Source organism: Fistularia commersonii, chromosome 22 (genome assembly GCF_037954325.1).
Source record: "Fistularia commersonii isolate RoL2024-O1a breed Wild chromosome 22, RoL_Fcom_v1.0, whole genome shotgun sequence".
Lineage (NCBI taxonomy): Eukaryota > Metazoa > Chordata > Actinopteri > Syngnathiformes > Fistulariidae > Fistularia > Fistularia commersonii.
In genome coordinates, this window is record NC_141305.1 from 12,895,819 (window position 1) to 12,919,803 (window position 23,985).

General features: G+C 39.6%; 1 protein-coding gene across 2 annotated transcripts in view; it reads right to left on the bottom strand.

Moving 5' to 3' along the window:
- The window catches only part of LOC147221751 (netrin receptor UNC5D-like), a 214,397-nt gene that overhangs the window by 70,367 nt on the left and 120,045 nt on the right, over positions 1–23,985 (bottom strand). For both annotated transcript variants that reach the window (XM_086169480.1, XM_086169479.1), the window contains exons 3-4: positions 17,759–17,902; positions 14,608–14,711 (exon numbers count right to left, since the gene is read on the bottom strand). In XM_086169480.1, the coding sequence (XP_086025606.1) occupies positions 14,608–14,711; positions 17,759–17,902 (248 nt within the window). The remainder of the gene's footprint in view (positions 1–14,607; positions 14,712–17,758; positions 17,903–23,985) is intronic.

Consider the following 23,985-nt stretch of genomic DNA (forward strand, 5'->3'; position numbering starts at 1 on the left):
CGCGCACACACACGCGCACGCACACACACACACACACACACACACACACACACACACACACACACATACAACCACAACAGAAGCATAACTTCTTCCCTGTGTGTAATTTTTTAAATACATAATACATATAAAAGGTGTTTTATTTTCTCTCTCCATGCCTCTCATATGCATTTGTTGTCTATACCACCATCAAGCATTCAATGGTTGAGAGGCAGAGTTTAACCTGGACTGGTTATTCTGTCAATCCCACTACAAAATATAGAAGCATGCTACTATTCAGAGTTCCATTCATAGAATAGGAAATTTTGAGTCATGCAACCTGCTGCATGACTTTGGATTATGGGACAAAAAAACTGAGAACCTGGAGAGAACAAGCAGAACATGTACATGTCACAAATAAGAGACAACAAATCAGAATCAAGAAGGCGGCCTCCTTGCTGTGAGGTCACATTTATTACCACTGAAGCACAGTGACATTAGTTAAAGACCCACACATGACTACACACTTTTGTGAAACATTTTCAACTCTATTCTTGCCAAAAATGATGGACTGCAGTTCTGTGGAGCTTAAACTGCAGTGTGCAGTTCAAAGGGATCAATACCACACAACACAGAAGAAATGTGTAAAATTGTCACAAATATTATGCTAATGCAAATGTAGTACTTGCCAATCACAGGAATTAAACTGAATCAGAGATCAGTGATGTCAATAAGGCAGACGTATTGTGAGAATTGTCAGCAAGGTGGTCAAAAAAAGGATAAAGAAACTTCATTCAATTTCTCGTTTTCAGAATAAGACGGTGTATTGCCTAGAAAATGCCCATTTGAAAAGCATCTGGTTTGATGCATGCTTTGTGTGTGAGATGTCAGCCCCTGCTCTACGACCTGCTGCTGAAGCACCCTGTCTGCACATCACCTTGTGTATTTAAAGAGATGGGGGTTACTCATGACGGGTGAAGACAATTCTGAGGAAAGTTGTGGCACGCACCATTGGCAGTGAGATGGCAACTTATGAATCATTTAACTTTTGCCGGATTGCAAGTGTAGCTATTCAGTCAGATATTGTTACCATTGAATTGATCGGTCCACTGCAAAAATAGTAGGGTTTGATTATTTTCAGGTACTCTTTCCTTTTTAGTGACACAGTTGTAGTTTGTAGATAAACTGATTTATAAATCGCTTTGGGGGCAACCCGGCTACTTCTATCTAGCAAGCACAGTGAAAACATTTGCTTCCAAGGATTACAGTAAGTCTGTCTAACAGAGAGGCCACTGGATAGCTCAAATATGTGGTAAAAAATCAGATGTGCTTCTTTTTTTAAGGCCAGGTGCTTTTTATATACCCCAAGAAACAATTGTGTGGAGGCAGGATAAGGGTTAAAGAAATAAGGTAATACTTGTACTTTTGTTACCTTCAGTATACATATAAGTGGCTAACATGACTGTCATCTTATGTTTTCCAACCTACTTCTTTCCATTGTGAGCTTTTCATTGAGGTTGTTATTATTCTGCCTGAACACCAGCTTTTGCTGACAGTAATGCTTCCTTCCTTGGAAATATGTCACGAAATGTAAAAACATCAACACAAACAAGTTGCACCCATACCATATAGATGCTATTAATGTTACAATGATGCCTTTATCCAAAACCAGAAATGTCTGAGAGTACATTTGCTCACTAATGCTGCAGTGTCAGTGGAAATTCTGAGAACACATTGTGTCGATTCAGTTTTGGCTCTATCTGGGGATCAATATTGCAGGATCTCTGGTCTGGTCTGGTCTGGTCTGGTTCAAATTCTTGGTAGGCATTAATCAAACCCGCCGCTGGACACAATTGGCTGGACCCAGAAGACGGAGTAAAAATGAAACGTATGAGGCCTGAGCAGTACAATTGTGCTACATTGGTGCTTGCTTATTCTTTAAGACAAAAAGCAGAGTCCTAACAATGAGGGTTTTAGTTATTTTTTAAGGTAAATACGTTGTCCAGGATGTTCTTTCCAAGAACACCAAAAGAGTATCAGTTTTTTTTGTACTGTTTATTTCTTGTTTATTGATCAGGGTTTGCGTCATACCTGACCAGAACCAAATATAACTGGTTGTGACCAATCAAGGATTTGAACACCCCGTGCAAATCAGAATAAGGCTGGATTAATCCAGTAGAGAAAAAAGAAATTTGAGATCAGCAGATTCATTCAATGAAATAACTGTATCCACACTGTGTTAGACATCTAAGTAATTGAAATTCTACCGGTACTACTTCTACCACTAATAATAAATATGATAATAATAAATATATTAGAACCATTAATATGATAATAATAATGTGGCATTTTAGCACCTAATAGTAATAAAGTGGCACGGTGGTCAGCACATCTGGTTCAGTTTTAGAGCATGTTCTGAAATGAACCTGTTTATAACATTTCTTTGTTTTGCAAATTCCACTGCAACCGGAAAATTAATTGACACCCGACTTTGTTTTCAATATAACAAATCCAATTTTTGAAAATGAATTTGCAAAGAGAAGTTTTCTTTGGACCAAAAGGTTGGATGCATCAAAGATGTGGAGTCTTTTAGATTTACAAAATAGAAAACAGTTTAAAACGGCAATCATTTGTCACATTAGAACATTGTACACTATAATGGTTCTAGCAGTAGGCTTGAAAACAATCTCTTGGAGGATTTGAGGGATAAGCATGACTAAGTGGGAAAATAGCATCAATCGCCAAAGCAAAATTAAACCAGACAAGAATCTATCCGCATTAATCTAGAACAAAATTGATCAAATCAGCAAGCAAGAGAGACAAATTGTGCTGACTCCAAAACCCCATGATGGTTTCGAAGGCAAATAGAGGACATGACATATCCATGTCCGAGGGATGGACAAAAATAGAATTTTAAGCCTTCATCAAGAAGAGCTACTTAAGATGTCGCTGATCTGCACATGCACATACAGGCCTGATGGTTGGCTGCAACTTCAACTCCCAGTCTGCAGTATCACCCCGACTAAGTGGTAAAACCACCCACAGTAAAGCCATTAGACAGTCAAAAGAAGCACTATAACCAATTATCAGCAACAGAGAGGAAAACTAATTAGGAATTACAAACTTAGTGATGCTTTACTGCCTCTACCCTGGCTAGAGAACTGCATCGCTGCGTTTGCAAATTACATTCATAGCATGGCAAAATGGGATACGCTGATCGATTTATAGGGAGTGTGTTGGCACTCTTTACAATAAACAACGCTGATCCTGGGTGCAAATTGGAAGTGCCTGCAGGCATGGAAACATTGCTATAAAAGAAATGACATACGAGGCTGAGGGATGATGGATTGCAGGTATACATTTACACTGATAAAAATGATAATAAACATCGTAACATAGTAATCATATTTGAGATACTGGAATTTTTAATATCTGTGGGGGTGTGGTGGTGTGTTCCAGTGTTAGCACCACAGGCCCAGTACACGACAAACACACCAAATAAAAACTCACTTTCATTGCAGCTTGCCTTGAAGATAACTTCGAAGCTGATTTTCAAAAGCTCCTTGATTCTTCGTGACAATTAAAAGATAGCCTTTGGCACAACTTACATCAGAGGTAAATCACTTGGCGTCGTTGGTTGATAAGACACTGTAGTGGACTTTGGGAAAAAGTTTAATTCCCTGTGTCTGAATGGGTGATGCAAGTAGTGGCATTCCCTTCACTCATCTAACTTTTTATGTACTCAATTCAATTTTATCATGAAAAATTTGCAACTTGAAAGAACCGATTTACGCACGGCTTAGGTTGCTTCTCTGTATTTGGACCCATATTGAACATTAACGTCAGTCTATCAGTAATAACCCTTTGGTAATGATACAACAGTTCCTGAAGCTGAGAGGAATGTGAGATGTACATATTGAGCGGAAGAGAGATAAAGTGACAGAAATATAGAAATATATAGATTGAAATACAGAGAGAGAGAGAGCGAGAAGGAGGGGAAGAGAGAGGGTTGAGATGGCGGGGTTACAAAATAAAAAGAATAAAGAAAAAGAAGGGCCAAATACAGATTAGCTCACCTAGTGTGTGTCTGTGGATTTGAGAAATGAATGCCTTATTGGCACATTTGTTTCCATTAGAATGTGGTCATCAGTGTCAACTTTGACAGAGGGGTTTCCAGGCAGGGGCCCAAACCGCCCTGTGATTTCATTACTTACACTACCCCTGAAGGTGACCTCTTTGAGCCTGGCACAGCGGGCAGGTCCTCTCATTTCCCTAAGAGGAAGCATTCACACTCACACACATATACACAAATGTACATACACACACCTCATTCAGTTGACATTTGCTGATGATTAGATGTTGAGAGATGTAATAGCTGAGGGGCAATTAGGGGACAGAGGAGCAATGTAACGGGTGACACCGCGGTCATCATCAAGACTTATGAGGTGAGAGCCGATCAAGACCTTGCAGGCTGACACATTTTTCTAGTGCTGGTGTGCCCTGTGGCCCCAAACCTGATTGTAATGGTCGTGTCATGTAAAGGTGATACAGTGCAACCCTGCCATTCACTGCTATCAGGCAAAAAAAATTGCTGAGTCAGTCTAAGCTCTTCTTATTCAATGTGGTCTCCCTAGCTGTCTGGGTAAGAGCAGTTTAATTGCTGGCATGACCTAGATCAAAACATCTTTGATAAGTTTGTTATCTTGTAGCATTTAGTGTCATTTCATATTAAAAGCAATCCTCAAAAACTATGAAGAAAACCAAAAAAAATAGCATGTTCTTGTTCTCCAGGATGCGGTCAGCCTACCGTTAGCTTTTCTCTGGTCCATTCCCTTAATTTGAGCGCACTGATTCATGCCAAAAATTTGAGCTTGTCCTGGTAACTAATCAATCAGCTCTGAACACCACAAGACATAGCATGTTCATACACCTGCCAGGCCTCTCAGCAGTAGGTAGAGTTGCAGGAGACTTGGCTGCTCAGGAGGTTAATCGGAAAAGGTATTGGGGAGAACACAAAGTGGGCCCACCCGCTACCCAGGTTGCTTCTCAACTGCCGCCTCTCCTCCCCCTCTGTGCGATGTGGCACTGCATTACTATTTCACCATGATCTGTCTTATCTTAACGAAATAAAGTCCTCGGCTTCAGGCTGGGGGCTATAATTGCTTGGTTTAATGATGAAGCTCATCATCTACCTGCTGGGAGATTCCACTTGACCTATGAAGACTATGAGACCAAAGCAGCTGAATTGGAAAGTGGAAACAAGTACAGAGAAGGCGGAAGATGGAACAGTTAAATGCTAACTTGTTTCGAAATAGCATTGTAATGTCTTTGTCGAGCTCAACAGAAAACAGCTTGTATTACAGTGTAGAAGTATTTACTTGATTCCCCTTTGTGCCATAACAGGCTGTCTACCTAAGGTACTGTAGATCAAGGGGAGTCATCTTGGATTAAAAGCTTTAATTCAGAGAGGCTGAAATTGGCTTCCAGTTTGGCTGTTCATTTCATACTTTCTCTTCCTGTGACCTCTCAAAAGAAACTCATTATACAGGGCTCTCATGAAGTCTCTCTCGCTTTTTTTCCAGAGTTAAAAGATCTACTCTGCATTCAAGTAAAAGTCGATGATTGGTTTTGGATCAAGGGCACAGAGACCAAATTACAAATAAGTGTCTCCTATGTTCTATTAACCAAATTCAAATTGTAATCCGCTGTTACAATACGATGTATGAATTTATTTGTGAATCAAAACTTGTTGCATATTACAATTCAAAGATATCATTTATTTGGCCACCAAACCAGTCGTGGAAAAAGCAGAGGCTGGTCTCGAATTGCTTCTAGACGGTCACTTTGGCCACCATGGCTAGATCCATATTCCCTGGCACCGTCAGCGGGTATCCCACGTCACGCTCTCGACGGCTAGCCAACCGGCAGCTCCTCCGTCAGACCCTGGCAGTCACCACGTGTTAGCCAAGGCCGTGTGCACCAGAGGCGAGAGCTGGCGCAGGAAGATGTGCAGGAAAAAGAAACCGCCTTCATCCGATCCGCGCAGCAACAGCATGTTGTCCATCAAATCTACATTGTCTATACAAGATGTAGTCTACCTGTGTGCTCCTACTTCGGCTCTTGCCTCCTATGTCCCTGTTGTTTTTGAAAAAATATGTACTCATTACAGCTATTTCCCTCCTTTTTGCAAAGTCTACAACTATTGTTTCTATCCTGGATACCAAACCCGTCCATCACTTCTTCATCACCTTTATTGCTTGTTCGAACATGTCCATTGAAGTATGCACCAATTACTACTGTCTCACCTTTGGGAACATTCTGCATCACTTAATCTAACTCACTCTTTCTCCTTATACTCTCCTCGACCTGCAGGGCATAGCTACAAACATCATTGAGCATCACATCTTCAATTTCCAGTTTCAGATTCATAAATCTATCTGACACTCTTTTCAACTCCAGAACATTCCTCACAAACTCCTTCTTCAAGGTAACGCCTACTCTATTTCTCTTCTTCTCAATATACTACAACTTAAAATCTGCTCCTAAGCTTTTAACCTTGCTACTTTTCCACCAAGTCTCCTGGAAACACAGTATATCCACCTTCTCTGTTATCATGTCAACAAACTCCTCAGCTTCTCCTGTTATTGTCCAAATATTCAAAGTCCCTACTCTCAGTCCCAGTCTTGCTTTTCTTTTTCTCTCTGTTTCTGAACATGCCTTCTTCCACCTCTCCACCTTCAACTAATTTCCACTGGTACTCTGTAGGCACCACTGGCGTTTTTTGTCAGCCCGGGTTTTGTGGATTTGATTCGCTTTTTTGGTTTTGGCACATGTTTACGCCTAATGCCCTTCGTGACACAACCCTCTGCATTTATTCAGTCTTGGGACCGGCTTAGAGAGACACCGGCTTATTCCCCACTAAGGCTGCATTAATAAAAATGAATATTCTATTAACCTAAATACTGCCTGTTTGTAAATAACTTCCGAATCAACTCATTACGTTGTATTGATAATTTACTATTAATAATTAGAGAGTAGTTATTTTAATGGCAGTTTTTCAAGCCTATATCGTTAGTCTGGATGTGAGGTCAGATTGGAACACTCAATAATCTTTACCTCCTTAGGTTCAATGATAAGAGAACTAAAGCAGTTTACATTTTCGTTTCAAAATTGAAAACACTATCACAAATTGAAGTATGGACCCAATTGCTTCTTTACATGACTGATGAAGCTTTATGTATTAGCCTGAATTACTGGATCAAGTAGACCAAACAGCCAAGGTGAAATGGTCCAGTATGCTGAGGCTCATTTTAGATTTCTAGAAGCCTTAACAGTTGCATTAGACCAAACATTACTGAGGGCAGAAATGGTTAGAGTTACAACAATTTCCTTCGGGATAAATAAACTTATTCATATTCTTATTCTTAAGACAAAAGGAAAGTGAAAAGCAGCAAGACCCAGAGAACTTGAATGAAGCATCAGTCAAAATAATAGAATGCATGACTTTGCCTTGAGACAGAAAAAAAAAAAAAACTGTAACAAATGACATGCTACTCCAAAATGGTTACAGAAATTGAGCAAATGTATTGTTGGCAAAGTATTAAAGTGACTTTTGTGCTCGCCTTTTGAAGCATCCATGTAAAGTACTTCAGTAGTGGCAATGAAACTGCCCCGAGGTTGTCCAGTGCAACACTCCTCAGTAGCTACTTGCTGTTTCTCACATTGAAACAGGTCAGAATGAACTATCTATACATTTTAATTATGTCTAAAAGCATGCATTTTAAAACAGACTGAAGAGTGACAAAAGTGCTGGGGAATCAAATGTACAAGGGGGAGATTCATCACCCATTCCTCATTTTTTTCTATTATATTTTTTTAATTTCCTTCGTAACTATATCTGCATTTCATGTTGACCAGTAATGTTCTCATGGATACTCTAAATACCTTATGCAACTGCAGGCTTGGAGGGAAGGCACATTTAGTGTGAAAACATTTCAGATGAATTGGATTTTTTTTTCCAAAAAAAGGCCCTTGATACCTACTATGGTCCAAAATGTTTAGACTCTGAGAGACTAGAGACTGATTAGCTCACGCTGACATCCTCATTGACTGAGGTGATTTTCAAACACCTGCTCTCTTGTGCACCACAAGTTCATACTGTGTTGGCCCACAGTGGTCTCTGCTACCGAGGCATCCATCTCCCAGCAGCCCTCTGAAACCTCGCACTCATTGCCATCTTAATATTTTATGGAACAAGGCTTGCTGAAATTGAATAGGCTGGCAATATCTGCCTTTTGAGCTGTACATTATTCACTGCATCTCTCATGGCTGGGCTCATTTGTGTTGACAAAGGACTGTATAGGAGACCTGCACCTCTCAGATTCAACTATTTTTATCCCACTTGTAGATTCTGCAGCACTGGGATGACATCACTCCTCCCTTTTCGCCCTGAATCATTTATACAGTGCAGAGCTAAAGACTTGACCTCCACCTAAATCTCTTCCCTACACATCCAATACCTATTATCCTCAGCACTCAGGGAGGAGCATACACTTTGGTGACATTTTAATTTTTTCTAACAGACATTTAAATAAATATATTTCTCCAACATGTCCGTCTTTTTCGGTTGATTAGTCAGTAAGGAACATCTGTTCTCTTTATTCCTCTCAACAGCGATGTAACATGCGTGATTAAGTGCTGAAAACAACCAAAGCAACAGTTGAATATGAGATAAAATTAAAGAATCTATCTTTGTGCATCAAAACACTACCAATATTTTGTGGTCCCTCTCATTAAAAGAATGCATATATACATGCAATACAAAAAGTTCATGTGTAAGCTGGAACAATAATAATAATAATAATCTATTGCAGAGTTTAAAAAGAAAATCACAATAATTGCATGTCCCTAATCATCAACTGTTTTAGCTGTAATTTCAACTCTATATCGGGCTTTGCCGTGATCAATTGAATTTGATAATACTGAGTATGCAGCAGAAAATGTTATCTAAAATTTAAAGCAAATTATGGAGGTTCATTTAGTAAGAAAATTAAGAAATGGAATTTATTCATCATATATCAGTTTTTGGGAAAGCATTTTAAAATAAATTTCTACTCGATTCTAATATCCTTAAACCAAAAAAGAGCATACTTTTTTCAGTCAAAAATAAACCACTCTTTAATAACATGGCGTTGGCGTCATTCTTTTTGACTTTTGGTTTTATTGATACCATCTCAATTTCAGATATCATGGTGCTAAATTTTAAAGAAATATTTGAAAATCCATTAAATTACCCAAATCCAAATATTTTAAATATTTTTTTCTCTCTAAAAAGGAAAGGACCAAAGACACACAAAAACATGATTTGGATTTTTTAGATGAAAGCCCCGATAAATCCAGAAGGTTGCATCTGGAAAGGCATCTAGTGTAAAGCTGTACCAAACTAAATACGCAAATCGAACACATTATGACTTTCATATCTAATAGGTTGCGGCCTATCAGCACCACCACAACCACTGGTGCTGATAACCTACAGGGGACCACTAAATATTGGGCTGCTGTGGGTTGAAGAGGAAGAGGAGCTGGACATATTTGTGTCTAGAAGACCAGGTGGAAGGATAGCAAGTCTAGAAACTTGAGAGCAGGTTTTAAGTTGTTCTATCATGACACATACAGCAAGACAAACAGAATAGTAGCTATCTTGAAGGAGTAATTTGTAAGGAATGAGCTGGAGGTCAAAAAAATGTTGGACAGAGTGACGAGTCTGACACTAAGAATTGAAGATGTGATGCTCAATGTTGTTGGTGGATGTACCACAGAGGTGGGATATGAGTTGAAGGATGAATTATTCTAGAATTAGTTACATAAGGGGATTGCAGAATATCCCAAGAGGTGGAATAGTGGGTATTGGTGCAGATCCTAAGGGGCATGCTGGTGCAGGCAACAGGTGATGCAGAAGTGATGGGCAGGTTTGGTGTCCAGGATTGCGACACAGAAGTATAGATGGTGGTAGATTTTGTAAAAAGGATGGAAATGGCTGTAGTGAATACTTTCATCAAAAGGATACAGGCATATAGGGTAATTTTCAAGAATGGAGGAAGAATCACACAGGAAGAGTACTGTACATCCTGTGCAGACAATGTAACTTGAAGGACATTAGTGACTGCATGTTAGTGGGAGGTGAGAATGTAGCCAGCATAATATGGTATTTTGTTGGATGACTTTGGTGACAAGAAAGATGGTGGTGGAGTGGTAGAGTGATGGAAGCTGAAAAGGGAGCAGTCATGATGACTTGTATACCAGGTTAGACAGTAAAAAGAGGTAGAATGATTCATACAGGTTGAGGAAACGGAGAGATAGGGTGAGGAAATATGTGCATCAGGTTTGGTTGATTAAGCACAGAAAGGGAAATGTATTCACAAACGCTGGAAGAGTGACGGGGAGATAGAAAGAGTAGTTTGGAGAGGTGACCAATGAGTGAAATGAAAGAGGGGGGAAGGGTCCAGAAGGTGACCATTGTGGACTACAGAGTAGCAGAGATTAGTAAAGGTGAAGTGAGGAGGACACTGAAGAGGATGAGGAGTGGAAAGGCAGTTGTTCGCTGATAATATTCATATGGTGATATGGGAGTGTCTAGGAGAGGCAGCAGTTGAGTTTCTGACTAGATTTTCCAACAAGATGCTCGAGCCTGAGAGGATGCCTGAGGAATGGAGCGCGCTTGTGACCATTTTTCAGAAGAAGGAAAATGTGCAGAATTGCAGTAAAGTGTAGCGCAGCCATACAATGGAGTTAGTGGAAAGAGTAGTAGAAACTAGACTGAGAGCGGAAGTAAACATTTGCGAGTAGCAGTATGGTTTCATGTCAAGAAAAAAAATACAACAAATGCAGTATTTCATGAAGGTATATTGATAGAGAAATACAGATAAGGTCAGATAGAGCTGTATTGTGCCTTTCTAGATCCAGAAATATCATATGACAAGGTGCAGAGAGAAGGACTATGTGCCACTTCCTCATACAGTACCAGATATTCATTAGACTGGTGCAGGACATGTTTGAGAACTGTAAGACAGCGGTGAGGTGTGCTGTGGTGAGACAAGACAAGAGCCAGTGTCTGAGAGTGGGGACTTTGAAAATTGGGACAAGAAAGTGAGATGTGCTGCAGTTTGACAGAAGAGTTCAAGGTGGAAGTAGGACTGCATTAGGGATCATCTCTGAGTCCCTTCCTGTTTGCAGTGGTGACAGATGAGGTTAGACGCAAATCTCCATGGACTATAATTTTCGCAAATAACACTGTGATCTGCAGTGAGAGCGGGGAGAAGGTGGAGGAAAATCTAGTGAGGAATGAAGGTTTACCGCTGCAAAATAAAATACTTGTGTGTGAATGAGAAGAACCCAAGTGGAACTGTGAGGCCAAAGAGGGTGGAGATAAAGATGTTGGAGGATTTTAAGTACTTGGGGTCAAGACTCCAGAGCATTGGAGAGTGTTGAGCAGAGGTGAAGAAATAAGCAAGCTGGAACAGGTGCTCCGGGGGCAATGTGTGATAAAAAGTATTATCAAGAATGAAAGGAAAGGTGCACAAGACAGTGGTGAGACCAGCAATGCTGTATGGTTTAGCGGAAGAAGCACTTGAGAAAAGATACGAAACAGAGCTAAAGGTAGACGAGATTAACATGTCATGGCTCTCTTGGGGAGTATCAGGAGTTGTCCTTCAGAGGAACAGCACATTTTAGATGTTTTGGAGACAAGCGCAGAGAGAATGAGATTTGGACATGCAGAAGAGGGACAGTCAATACATTGGCAGAAGTATATTTGAATTACCAGGCAGGGGGGCTAGAGGAAGCCCGAAGAGAACATTTTTGTATTGAAAGGGGAAATTAAGTCAGTTGGTATGATAGATGAGGACAGAAAGAAGGGGATAGAGAGGATGGGTTAGATGGAGGAAAGTAGATTTGCTGTGGTGCCACTTGAGGGTAGAAGCTGTAATTTGACTTTGATAACATTAACATACTTCTCTATTGTAATGTAATGTAATGTGTGTGAGTTGCATGCATGTGTTTTTTACACATGCATGCAACTTACATGCAAACAGGTAACCGGTGTTGTGAATTGTCAACACCTATCCCTCCTCCTCTGTTTAGTCTTGCGTCCGCCTGGGAATTGCATATTTTCGATCCAATATAGAAAGGACTCAGAATGAGTCTCAGTCATTGATTTCCCCTAACGATGTGACAAATATGGGAAATAATACCTGCAGCACTGAGTTTGTGCTATGACAAAAATAGAATTAATGGTCACAGTAACACAAAAGAGCTGGCCAACACCAACTTTTCACTGGCGTGTAAAGGACAATTGTAGGGGCTACAGAATGACGTCCTGAAAACATGATGTTCTGCAAAAGCTTTTGTACGCAAGAAAAATGAATACAATTCTCCTTTTCTGCTCTCATGTTTAGATGGTGGTAGAATTAAGACTGCAGAGGTCAAAGCAAGATTCACATAGTTTTCATATAAAACATCATTTGATCATTTTTGCTTTAACTGGAGGCATGTGCATTTTTCTATTGTCTCCATCTCCAGCTTTCTTCAATTTCTGTGGTAAATATATTTCTCTGGTTTCTACCATGAGTAAATGCTCGGGGTTTCACGATAGCTCTCATCAGCTCCTCCATTCTTCGTCTCACCCTCTGTCCTTTAGCTTCCTTTGAACCCATTACCCCTACATGTCTGATTTGAATTTCTCTTTGTATTTCTGTTTCTCATCTTTTAGGTGATTACGTGAAAGTAGGTTCACTTCCAATGTGATTCCATTTATTTTCAACCCAAATCTGGAGACCGAGTCCAATCAATATCTAAACATGAGAAAAGAGTCTTGAAATCATACAAAATAGGTCCAAAAAGGGAAAAATGCTTGCTTTTAAATACTGTGCTAAAATGCAGAAACTTTAGGATGTGATACTTGATTATTTTTTATCTGCTGTGCTGCTTTATCCTCAGTTGGAGATGTGTTTTGCTTATTAGAAAAAAAATTGCCATTCTATTATATAGTTATTGTCTCCGTCGGGGTGCCCAACCTTTTTTGTCTTTTTGTGCCATCTTATCCACCATGTGTTTTGCAGCCAGGAGTGAGGAGAGGGACATCATTATTCTTCACACTCCATCAAACCAGCATGACAGCTGAAAGATAGCATTTCTAGGAGAGGCTCTATCATTTGCCTGTTCACTAATTCTGTAAGCTTAGGTTCAGTCATGATCTCTATTTATCCTGCAAGCGACTGTGAGAAAATGAAGTAAAAATAATAAATGTTGTGACAAAATGCAGCAAGCATTGCGCAAAATTCAGGGTTTGAGCTAAACCCCAAATAGCCCACAGACAGAGAGATAGAGAGAGAGAGAGAGCGAGAGAGAGATGGGAAGATCTTTCTTTGGGCTGTTCCCTTCAGGGGGCCGCTAAGCGAATCATCTGCCTCCATCTAACCCTTTTCTGTGGACCCTCTTCTTTCACAACAATGAACTTGATTTCCTCTTTCACTCCAACTATAAATATTTCTTTGGTCTTCCTCTTGGTCTCTTGCCTAGAGCCTCAACAGCCTTCTTTTGATATTTTCACTATCTCTCCTCTGTACAGGTTAGAACCACATGGTTGGGCATTACCGACTTGCGTGTGATAAGAATTTGACCACAGTTGCGGATGTCCTTGAAGGAGTGCAAAGGTGAAAGAAATTTAAATTTGTTATTAAATGCAAAAAAAGGTTACCAATGAGGCACTAAAACCACATCACATGGTGCCAGCTGTGGCACCAGGTCACAGTATGTGCTGATAGCTTTGTCTCTGATGGTTCACATTCCTGGCCCCTGCTCACTCTACTCTTACTTTGTCCTCCCCTTCTGTAGTCAGCAATTTGTTTAGTCTGAAGGAACTGCTTGGAACGAGGACCGAAACCTCTAATTTGAATGCTGCCAACTGTTTTTAGACTGCTGACGAGGAAATGTGTTGAAAGAAAAACATTTCTCATAGTCAGTGAAAGCAGGAAAGATGATTATTAAAACTGGCACACTAGAGTGAATGCAAATTAAGTAAATAATAAAGGAATAATTGACCTTAGGCGACAGTACAGTGTCTTGTTTTATCCAATAGATGCAATGGTGACATCCTGTTTCATCACTTTCTTGACTCTCAACTACTCATTCCTGACGAAATATGTGTGGCTTCCCCTTTACTCGCTCTCTTAAATCAGCCTCTAAAACTGTAATTGGACCCATCACTTTGTGGCCTGACCTACTTTGCGATGTGCATTTTGTTGAAAATTGTGAAAATGCAATGTGAAAAATTTCTAGGTCCCCCATGTTATGGATAAAGTGGGGTTTGATTAAAATGGATTCTAAGGATCTTTATCTCTCTGAGGAGCCAGCACCTTTATTGAGTATTGACTTTCATTTATTGCTGGTGTCTAACATACATATATCTTCCTTTAAGTTCAGGAAAAGCAGAACTTAAAGGAACTTCTCAGACTGCAAAGGTTAAGCTTTTAGCTTTTGCAGAATGAGACCAGCTACTGTAATTCAGGTCTTCTCTGCTCAGCAGGAGTGTGAGCTTCTTTGCTTTCAGACGATGAGGAGCATTGGTCTTACCTCAGCCACCGGCACACCCTCTGGTGGGCGACAGTGCAGAACGATCATTCCATTGATGGGCACTTCCTTTCCCTGGGGGTCCTGTTCAAAGTTTTTCCTTAAGTCTGTTTGGAAAGATACGATGCAGCTGTCAAGTGTGAAGTGTTAAGGTGAACCTAACCAATCCTCTCCAACCCTCACCTGAAACCATCAAAATGCACTACAAGATGGAAGCGACAGGTTATTGTTGGGTTCGAGGTTCGGGGATACAATGGACAGCAGAAGCAGCTCTTTTCACCTTCACATGAACACAATAGGAAAAGATCCTGTTCTGTCCATTTTCAAAACTCCCTTTGATAGCTTATTACAACAAAGCTGTCAACGGAGAACCTTTTGAAATGACAGGCTTTCTGGAGGCCATAATATGCCTTGAAATTTCAACACTGTGAATGGTGTATAAAGGGTTTTCATATAACTTGGGATCATGAGAGACTCCCTGCTAGTCTAAATACAGAAAGAGCTCAGGCACATAGAATACAGCAAAAAAGCACATACAAGCACAATGAGTTCAAACAATGATATACAGACCTCCTACTTTTCTTTCTAGATTTTCTTTATATACTGCATTTTTTTGACACATTTTTACGAAAACTAGCGAGAAAGAGAAAGAGAGAGAGAGAGAGAGAGAGAGAGAGAGAGAGAGAGAGAGAGAGAGAGAGAGAGGGGGAGCCTTTAGGCTTTTCCCTTCAGAGGTCACCACAGTGAATCAATCTTCTCCATCTAACCCTAGTCTCTGCATCCCCCTTTTTCACACTAACTACCTTCATATTGTCTCCACTACATCCATAAATCTTCTCTTTGGTCTTCCTTGAGACCTCCTCCCTAGCAGCTCCAATTCCAGCATCCGTCTACCAATATATTCACTATCCTTCCTCTGCACATGACCCAACCATCTCAGTCTGGCTTCTCTGACCTTCTCTCCAAACGTCTAACATGTGCTTTGCCTCAGATAGACTCATTCCTGATCCTATCCATCCTGGTCAATCCCAAAGAGAATCTTCGTCTCCCGATCTCTAGCTGTGCCGCCAGTCTTTTCGTCATTGTAACTGTTCCTAGGCCAAACAGCATTGCTGAAGATCCCTCATCACTGTCTTTTACACCTTTCCTTTCATTCTGGCTGATAGTCTTCTATCACATAGTACCCCTGACACTTTTCTCCCCCTATTCCAACCTGCTCCAACCGTCTCTTCACCTCTTTTCCACACTCTCCGTTGATCTGGACTGTTGACCCCAAGTACCTAAAATCCTCCAACTTCTTGATCGCCACCCCCTGTAGCCTCACCATTCCACCTGGGTTACTCTCATTCACACACATATACTCTGTCTTGCTGTGACTAACCTTGATTCCTCTCCTTTCCAGAGCATACCCCCACCTCTCTAGATTTTCCTCAACCTGTACTCTGCTCTCACTATAGGTCACAATGTCATACATCATAGTCCTTGGAGATTCCTGTCTAACCTCATCTGTCAACCTGTACATCACCACTGTAAACAAGAAGGGGCTCAGAGCTGATCTCTGATGGAGTCCCACCTCCACCTTGAACTTCTCTGTTACCCCTACAGCACACCTCACCACTGTCTCACAGCTGGCATACATGCATACAGGTCCTGCACCAGTTTAACATATTTCTCTGCCACTCCAGACCTCTTCATACAGTACCAGAGTTCATCTTTTGGCACCCTGTCATATGCTTTTGTCATATGCTTTTTCTAGATCTAGATACATGAATATGTATATAAATTTGCAGAGAGAGAGAAAGAGAGCAAGAGAGAGAGAGAGAGAGAGAGAGAGAGAGAGAGAGAGAGAGAGAGAGAGAGAGAGAGACAGAGACAGAGAGAGACATGAAGGAAAGGGGGTACCAGATAACCGTTTAATTACACCCTCTGGCAGGTATATTTGTCCAGGACAATGAACTCAAAAGACAGTGTTATTTTCTAGGAATTGATTATTTTGGCACTAATTAATGTTTTTTTTTTGTTCCTGTTTTGAAGGTTGTGCTTACTCAGTGGCATCAAGACAATTTGGAATGAGAAAACTCCTTTTTAACTTTTACTTTATCAGACAGTCACACATTTTGACTCATTTGTCTCATGAAATGAATTTGGAGACTGTCTCCTTCTGGTTAGTAACTGCCAGAATTCTTTGCTGCACGTGACAGCTCCATGTTCATCTGCACTTAACACTGAGAAACAGTTGGATTTACGCTGGATAAGGACAATTTTTCTGAGTAATTCATTAACACATTAATATTGCCATCAATGAATCAACGTCCACTTTATGACCACCAAGCGAGTAGAGATCTCTGTAATTTTTTTCTTAATTTACTTTCAAACTAAATGAATTCTATCAGTCTGGTCTGAAACATTGGAATAGTGTTTTTCTAAATGTGTGCAGTCAAAGATCAGTTGCCTCAAAGATCAGTTGCCTGTGTGTATTGTAGAGGGTTACCAATTCCAAGAGCTACTTCAGCTGAATATGTTTGTCCACTTTGAAGAAATGTACAGAGAAACAGAAAGACGAAAGAAATGTCAAGCACTGGACACCAACTGTTTGCCAGCTCTTTTTATGCGACTTAATCTTACGGCCTTGAATGTTATTTGAAAATATGTATTTTTATAAAATATGTACTTTTAATTTGAACGTAAAATATGATACAAAGAGGCTGTTGGCATATTTTATTTGCAGTGAGGAGTTCATTGAAACCCTCAGCACAAAAACAAGATTCTATTTTTGAATTAACTGTAAGGTTTTAATAGTAAACAATAAGCATTTATCATAACCATAAAATTGTTATGAAACTGACATCTACATTTATTTAGTGTAACTTAACATTAATATTCTTAAGACCTGGTTAATTTTTCTTAAGTAGGGAGGCTAAATTGTTTATTAATGTCCTACTTGCCTTGGACTTATTAAAATGTAATGATGCTATTTTTCAGCTGCCACACTTCAAGCAGAAAAAAAGTCTCTTATGATTTATGGTAATTTATTATTTCACTATTCTTGTCTAAATGATTGCAGTTCCCTCTAGGAAATGTTACATATCATCAAAATGTGTTCAATGTGAATACATAGACGGAGGTGTTACAGGTATTTACAGTATATACTCACAGGCAATGCGGACAGTAGCTTTGCGGCTTTTGGACGTACCCAGGTGACTCCAAGCCACACAGAGGCACCAGTAGTCCTCTGGGCCATGAAAGTCCTCTACTTGCTGACGGGACACGTTGATCATCACCTCGCGTACCTTCAACCCTGAGAATGCCAAAGAAAATATTAGCAACTATATATCTACAGAGTTGCATACCATCCACTGTAGGTCGCTTTGGTTAAAAGCATCAGCCAAATGACTGCAATGTAATGATCCCAACCTTTCTTTTTGATTTTGCATGTTCACTGTTGACTTCACAGGTTTTACAGCACAGTCTCCAAATGGAAGACTCTAAATTATCTCTTGGTGTAAATGAAAGAGAGAGTTTGTGTATGTCTCTACATGAGGGTGACTCGCTTCTGGTCCAAGGTGTACCCCATCATTCATCCAAAGTCAGCTGCTACTGGCTCAAGTGCCCCTGCAAATCCGAACTAAAGAAAAGCTGAATAGAGAAGGAATGATTTTGGGTCACCGAGAAAAGCAAAAGTAAAGGCAGAAACACATACATGGGGATAACGGACTGCATTCTAACCAGACGGCTTAAAGAATTGTTAATCAATATCCAATACGCCAACTGGCTTGTATCAGTAGTCAGTGGGTGTCCCAGTATTATTTATGCATACGATTGTTAAAAAGGCTGACACAGTTCCTTGATCAGTGCGTTCTCGACATCAATGGAGCATCACAAATGAAATTGGCAGGAACATGGAACCCCAAGGGTTTTCTACAGTAAGTTCCAAGCACTCAGTGAGTAAGAGACAAGCTAAATCAGCTGTAGCACAAATAGCATTAATAAAGTGGACGACACAGAACCATTTCCTACAGCATACAAAAGCTTGCTGTGGAAGTGACACCGAAACTATATGGAATATTATATAAATAATGTTTCACTTTGCACAACACTTTCATTATGTAATAAGCACTGAAGAAGTAGATGAAGAATAATAAGAAGAAATAAAACATCTCTTTTGAAAAGCCTCTTATGAAACACATCGCAAGCCCTCTCTCTGTCACATAGCTGCGGATCAGCATATGAACCCACTTTTAATCTGATTCATTGGCTCCGGGCAGATTTGTTTGCTCACACTCCTCAGAGGCTTCACAGCCCAAAGGCCTTGTAGCCACTGCTGAATTAAAGTGATGTGCTGGTGACTAGAAAAGACCAATATACCCTTCCACCCCCCCACCCTCTCAATACAAAAACTCTTTCACCCCTGACTCCTCCGGCTCTAGTGCATCCACTCTGATAAATAACACTTTAATCTGACATGCTCTTACTAAAGTCAAACAGCCTCAAACTGCGGGTGCACAGCTTGCGAAACGCCAAGAAGAAGTCTGAATGAATACCAATTAGACCCAAGAGAATTGCGGTCAGGCTATGGTGGTGGAACCACACTGGCATGCACGGCAGAATTAAGGAATGGAGGGCATTTCCTGGCAGGCGGTATCCGCTGTGCTGGGTATTAATGACAGAACAGTGGAATATTTCCTGTTTGTCACACTAAACAGGAAAATTGCTACAAATTAGAATGCTTTTTTTTTTTCTTTTTTTTTGGCATACCGATGTGATTTTTTTTAAAATCATGATTGACAGAAGTGGGAGGAGGGGGTGAGTTACAGAGTCATAAACAAAGCATCCGCTCTGCTTGGTGCTTCTTAGTCGCAGCCCCTGCGGAGAGTGAGACGCAAATATAATTCATAATTTCTCAAGCAGCAATTTAGTGCTGGCAAATGACAGCGGACATATGAGAAGGGAGACAGACAAGAAAATAATAACTAATAACTTTCCACGATGACCTAAAATAGTGTCAGCTACTGTTTAAAGACAAGAGAGAGAGGCAGTGCTCCTCAAGTCCAATCCATCATCTGCAGTTGGTTTGGAATGAGCGCTGCCACTATGTCATCTATCAGCTTTATTTGTTTATAGGCAGAATACTCTTGACAGGGCTCATTAGAGTAACTCACTTGATGTTTTTCCAACCTCACTCTGCTCTTCAGCATTCCCCTTTTCAACAGTTACTTGATATATCCACCCAAAAAAGGCTGAGTCACTCAGAGCGGAGACGCCGGAAACACATTTTGGCAAATCTGAGACCCAAAGAATCAGAATGGCTGCCATCAAGCTTATTAACGTAGATGTGCATGAAACGGACTTCATTAAACCTTGCATTAAGTAATGGTCATTAGTTTGCAGCAGAAAACGGCCTGCTTTCCCCCCCTCTTTTCATATCGCAGATCTATTTGGTGGTTCTCTACTATTAACCATCCAATAAAAGCAAAATGAGAATGGAATGGTGTTCCATAGATCAGTATTAGACATTTCTAAATAGAGCAATATCTGCCCAATGTACTGGCAAAGCCAAAGGCTGCATCACTGGATCTGAATCAGACGGGAACTGGAAATGAGCAAATATGTATGGGAAATGGTGATGTGTCATTTAACCATCTGGTTACTGCAGAAAAGGGAAATTGAATAAAAGCAAACATTAACTTCTAAATGCCTGGAAAACGTAGTAACTTAGAGAAAAATGTTTTGAATGTGTCATAACCCCAATTTAATAAAAATAAAATCACACCTTTTCACAAAATCAGCAAAGATTGAAATTGCGGCGGCGCTAAACCTTTTCTTCAATAGGTTTGACACCCTTATGAGCTTTGATGTTGGATCTGGGGCCCCATCCCCCACCTCCTCACCCTGTCACGTCTTTGCAGTAGGCTCTGACATCCTTACCCCCGATCAACACCTCGCCCATCTCCTCATACCCGGACACACCACTACCTGCCCCCCCTTCCCCTGACCATCAGCAGCTGTCACGGACAACCTACCCTTCCACCACACTGTCTCATCTCCTTGTTGTTGTCATTCTATTATCTATTTTCATCCTTGTTGTGGTTCATTTTGTGATCTATTGTCATCCTTGTTGTCATTCTGTTATCTGTCCCTATCCTTGTTATAGTCTTTCACCTTTTAACTGTCTCTTCTATTTATATAATATTTATTGCTATTGCTATTGTTGCGCTGCTGTGACAAGTGAATTTCCCGTTTGGGGATCAAGAAATCTTATCTTATCTTATCTTATCTTATCTTATCTTATCTTATCTTATCTTATCTTATCTTATCTTATCTTAAACATGCTTAGGTTTCATAAATCTTTAAAGACATTGATTGCTCAAGATATTTACCAAATGAAGTCAAAATACAAAGAAAACAAATGAACAGCCAAAAACTAGCAATAATAAAAACATAAAAAATTGTTGCTTGTTGCACACAAGCAACAAAACAGGCCATGCAGATAAGGCTGATCCAAGCTGCATGAATGAGACTATTTACCTAATTTGGCTTCAATATACCATTCATTGGAATAAACAGACAGACAGACAGATAGTTTGATGAGATATTGCCAGTTGAAATGTGATGATACATTCTACTTGACATCTTTGTCTCTCCTTCAAGTGTGTCAGTGATATAATGAAAAGGCACACCATCCACAAACCACAGAAACGAGTTAAATGGCCTCTTACCACCTTGTTGCTATTTGTGATGCCTTACAGAAGCTGCTGATCACCCTCTCTAATATGCGGTTTCCACATTTGGTACTATTTTTTGTTTAAATGTTTAAGATTCTGTTGGATAAACTTGACAAATTGTGCAACACTGAATAAACTGTTGATGTGATAAATTTGAGTATTGAGTATTCTAGTGTATATACATATATGAATATCTGAAATAAACACAAATAGCTTTTACAAAGCCACTAAATAATATGTAGAAAGTTTGTTGCATATGGATAGATACATTTGTGATATCAATGAATACTTATATACAAATTACTGAAAAAAACTAAATATTTTTTTTGTTCATCAAAAATATCTTTTTCCAAACAGATTCTGATGATAAAGCATCGTTAACTCCTGCCCATAATATAACTGTTTATAAGAAATAGATATGTTGATATTCAATAAGTCAAACAAAACCCGGGTGTGATGTACACTAATAAATATTACTTTTTTAAGGAAAAAAATCTGAACAAAAAAAACCCAGACCTTTTGACAAAACATTGATACTTAAGTACACTAAAATCCTACCTTACCAAATAAAAAAGAAAGACAGAATAAAATATGTATTTGCTATAATGAATGGTAGAGCAGGTTGGGGATGTAATATACAACTTACATCTATAAAGAATTTAGGCAAGGATGTAAAAAGAGTTTCCTTGCACATTGGTTAACATCATATCAGTAATATAATATGAACACAATGCTACAAAACTGTATTTCTTAAAGAAAATCTTACAGACAGCGTAACACACTGTATAGAATTGAATAGAATATTCCTTCAATCATCCCACTAAACTAAACATGCTGAAACAAACATATAGCTGATAAATAACAATGATAGCCAATATTTATTGTATTATATCTATCTGCCCCATTTACTTTTCCACCTGCTGTCATAGTGGCATATAAATACCAAGAGGCAATCTGGGGACAGTACCTTTAGATCTCTATTTACATATTAGGGACATCATCCATGATGGTTTGATTATAACCGCTCCATCTTGCCAACCAAGTCTGGCTTCCTGACCTAATGCTTTCAGAAGAATCCTTCAGATATCCTCATTGCTGCTCTGTAATTGGAGCATTGAGGATTCAAGATGATTTATTTTAAATTATTCCCCAAATTAGCAACTGTTTCAAGCCGCCAGCATGCAGCAAACCTGGCATGTGCACAAGATAGGTTACACACAAACAAGCATACTGCATGGAGCCATTAAGAGGTTCTTCAGCCATTATTTAGGGGAGTGGATAGTTGATAGATCCCCTTTTTTATCATCCAAGAAAAGTGGTGCTTTTATCCCCCAACTCCATTAGGCCCAGTGCCCACTTAATAACACTGCATTCATGGCCAGTTCCAAACCCGCAGCCATGTCTACTTAAACATGATATCCAATTTCTTACCTCCAAAACCTGAAATCAACTGACTAATGCAAAACATACTGATAACAAGTCAAACATCAGCGTTTTAATCGAGTCCTGCAGAGCATCTTCACTGTTCTTTCACATAAATTAATTTCCAGTTCATTTATCTTTTTAAATTTAATTCTTTTTTTTCAATTTTTTTCATTAGGTTTTGGGATAATATTTCTGAGCAGCATTGTCTAATGTCATCTGATAACTGACCACATTAGATGATTCTGATTATTTACTGTGTTTGTGTTATAGTGTTATTAATGTTTTTCCATTTGTCCATCTGTAATTACATATCATCATTTAGCAAGGATATACATCAATTGAAAAAGAGATAGTTGATCGAATAGAGGGTCTGGCGAAATTATGTGGATCACGGTGGAAGTAACCTGTGCTAAAGACGGAATTTTACCCACACACACACATACACACACACATACACAAAACATAAAACAAAAAGCACTCAAACACAGTAAATTTTTGTATTTAATTGTGTATGATTCAGAAGTGCTAATATGCCGCCATGGAAATAATTATAATTTCAACTATTTTTGCTGAGCAAGTAATACAAATGCAAGCCTTCTTCATAGAGAGGCCTTTCTCTAGCACGGGGCAGCTGGAGACAGTGATTAAAGACAATAAAAGCCTGTGCGATTGATCTAAGTTTTAGCTTGAAATGAAATTACAATTGAATATGTGAAATTATTTTTAATCACACTATATTATTTCCCTCTGACTTTGTGCATGGTGTGCGTTATAGATCAGGCAGCCAAATGCACAGCTGAGCTAAAGGCCACCAATGATCTTACTTCAATGGTGGAAATGATACTTCATAACAGCTGCCTTGTTGAACACAGAAATTTAGCTGAACAGGAGAATGACAACCATGATTAGATGCGGTGGCAATATAATCATTTCCTGGTTGTTCCACTGTCCTGTAGGTGTTAAGATCATCTCAATTTTACACAGCCAATGATTTCTGCTGCAGACTTTATGTTATATATGGCCTTCATATTCCCATGTTTTTATTCATCACTGGAGTGCAAAGTGAAACAGTCCCAGGGCTCAAATTTGGATGTTAAAACATGCATCGATACTCGTGACGGATTACGTCTTGAAAACTGGAATCTGCTGACTCCTCAAGAACCAGAAAGGCCTCTATCCTCCATCATAAGGGGATAAAAAAACACAACCTTATCGGCCCAGTCCTCAGACCTGG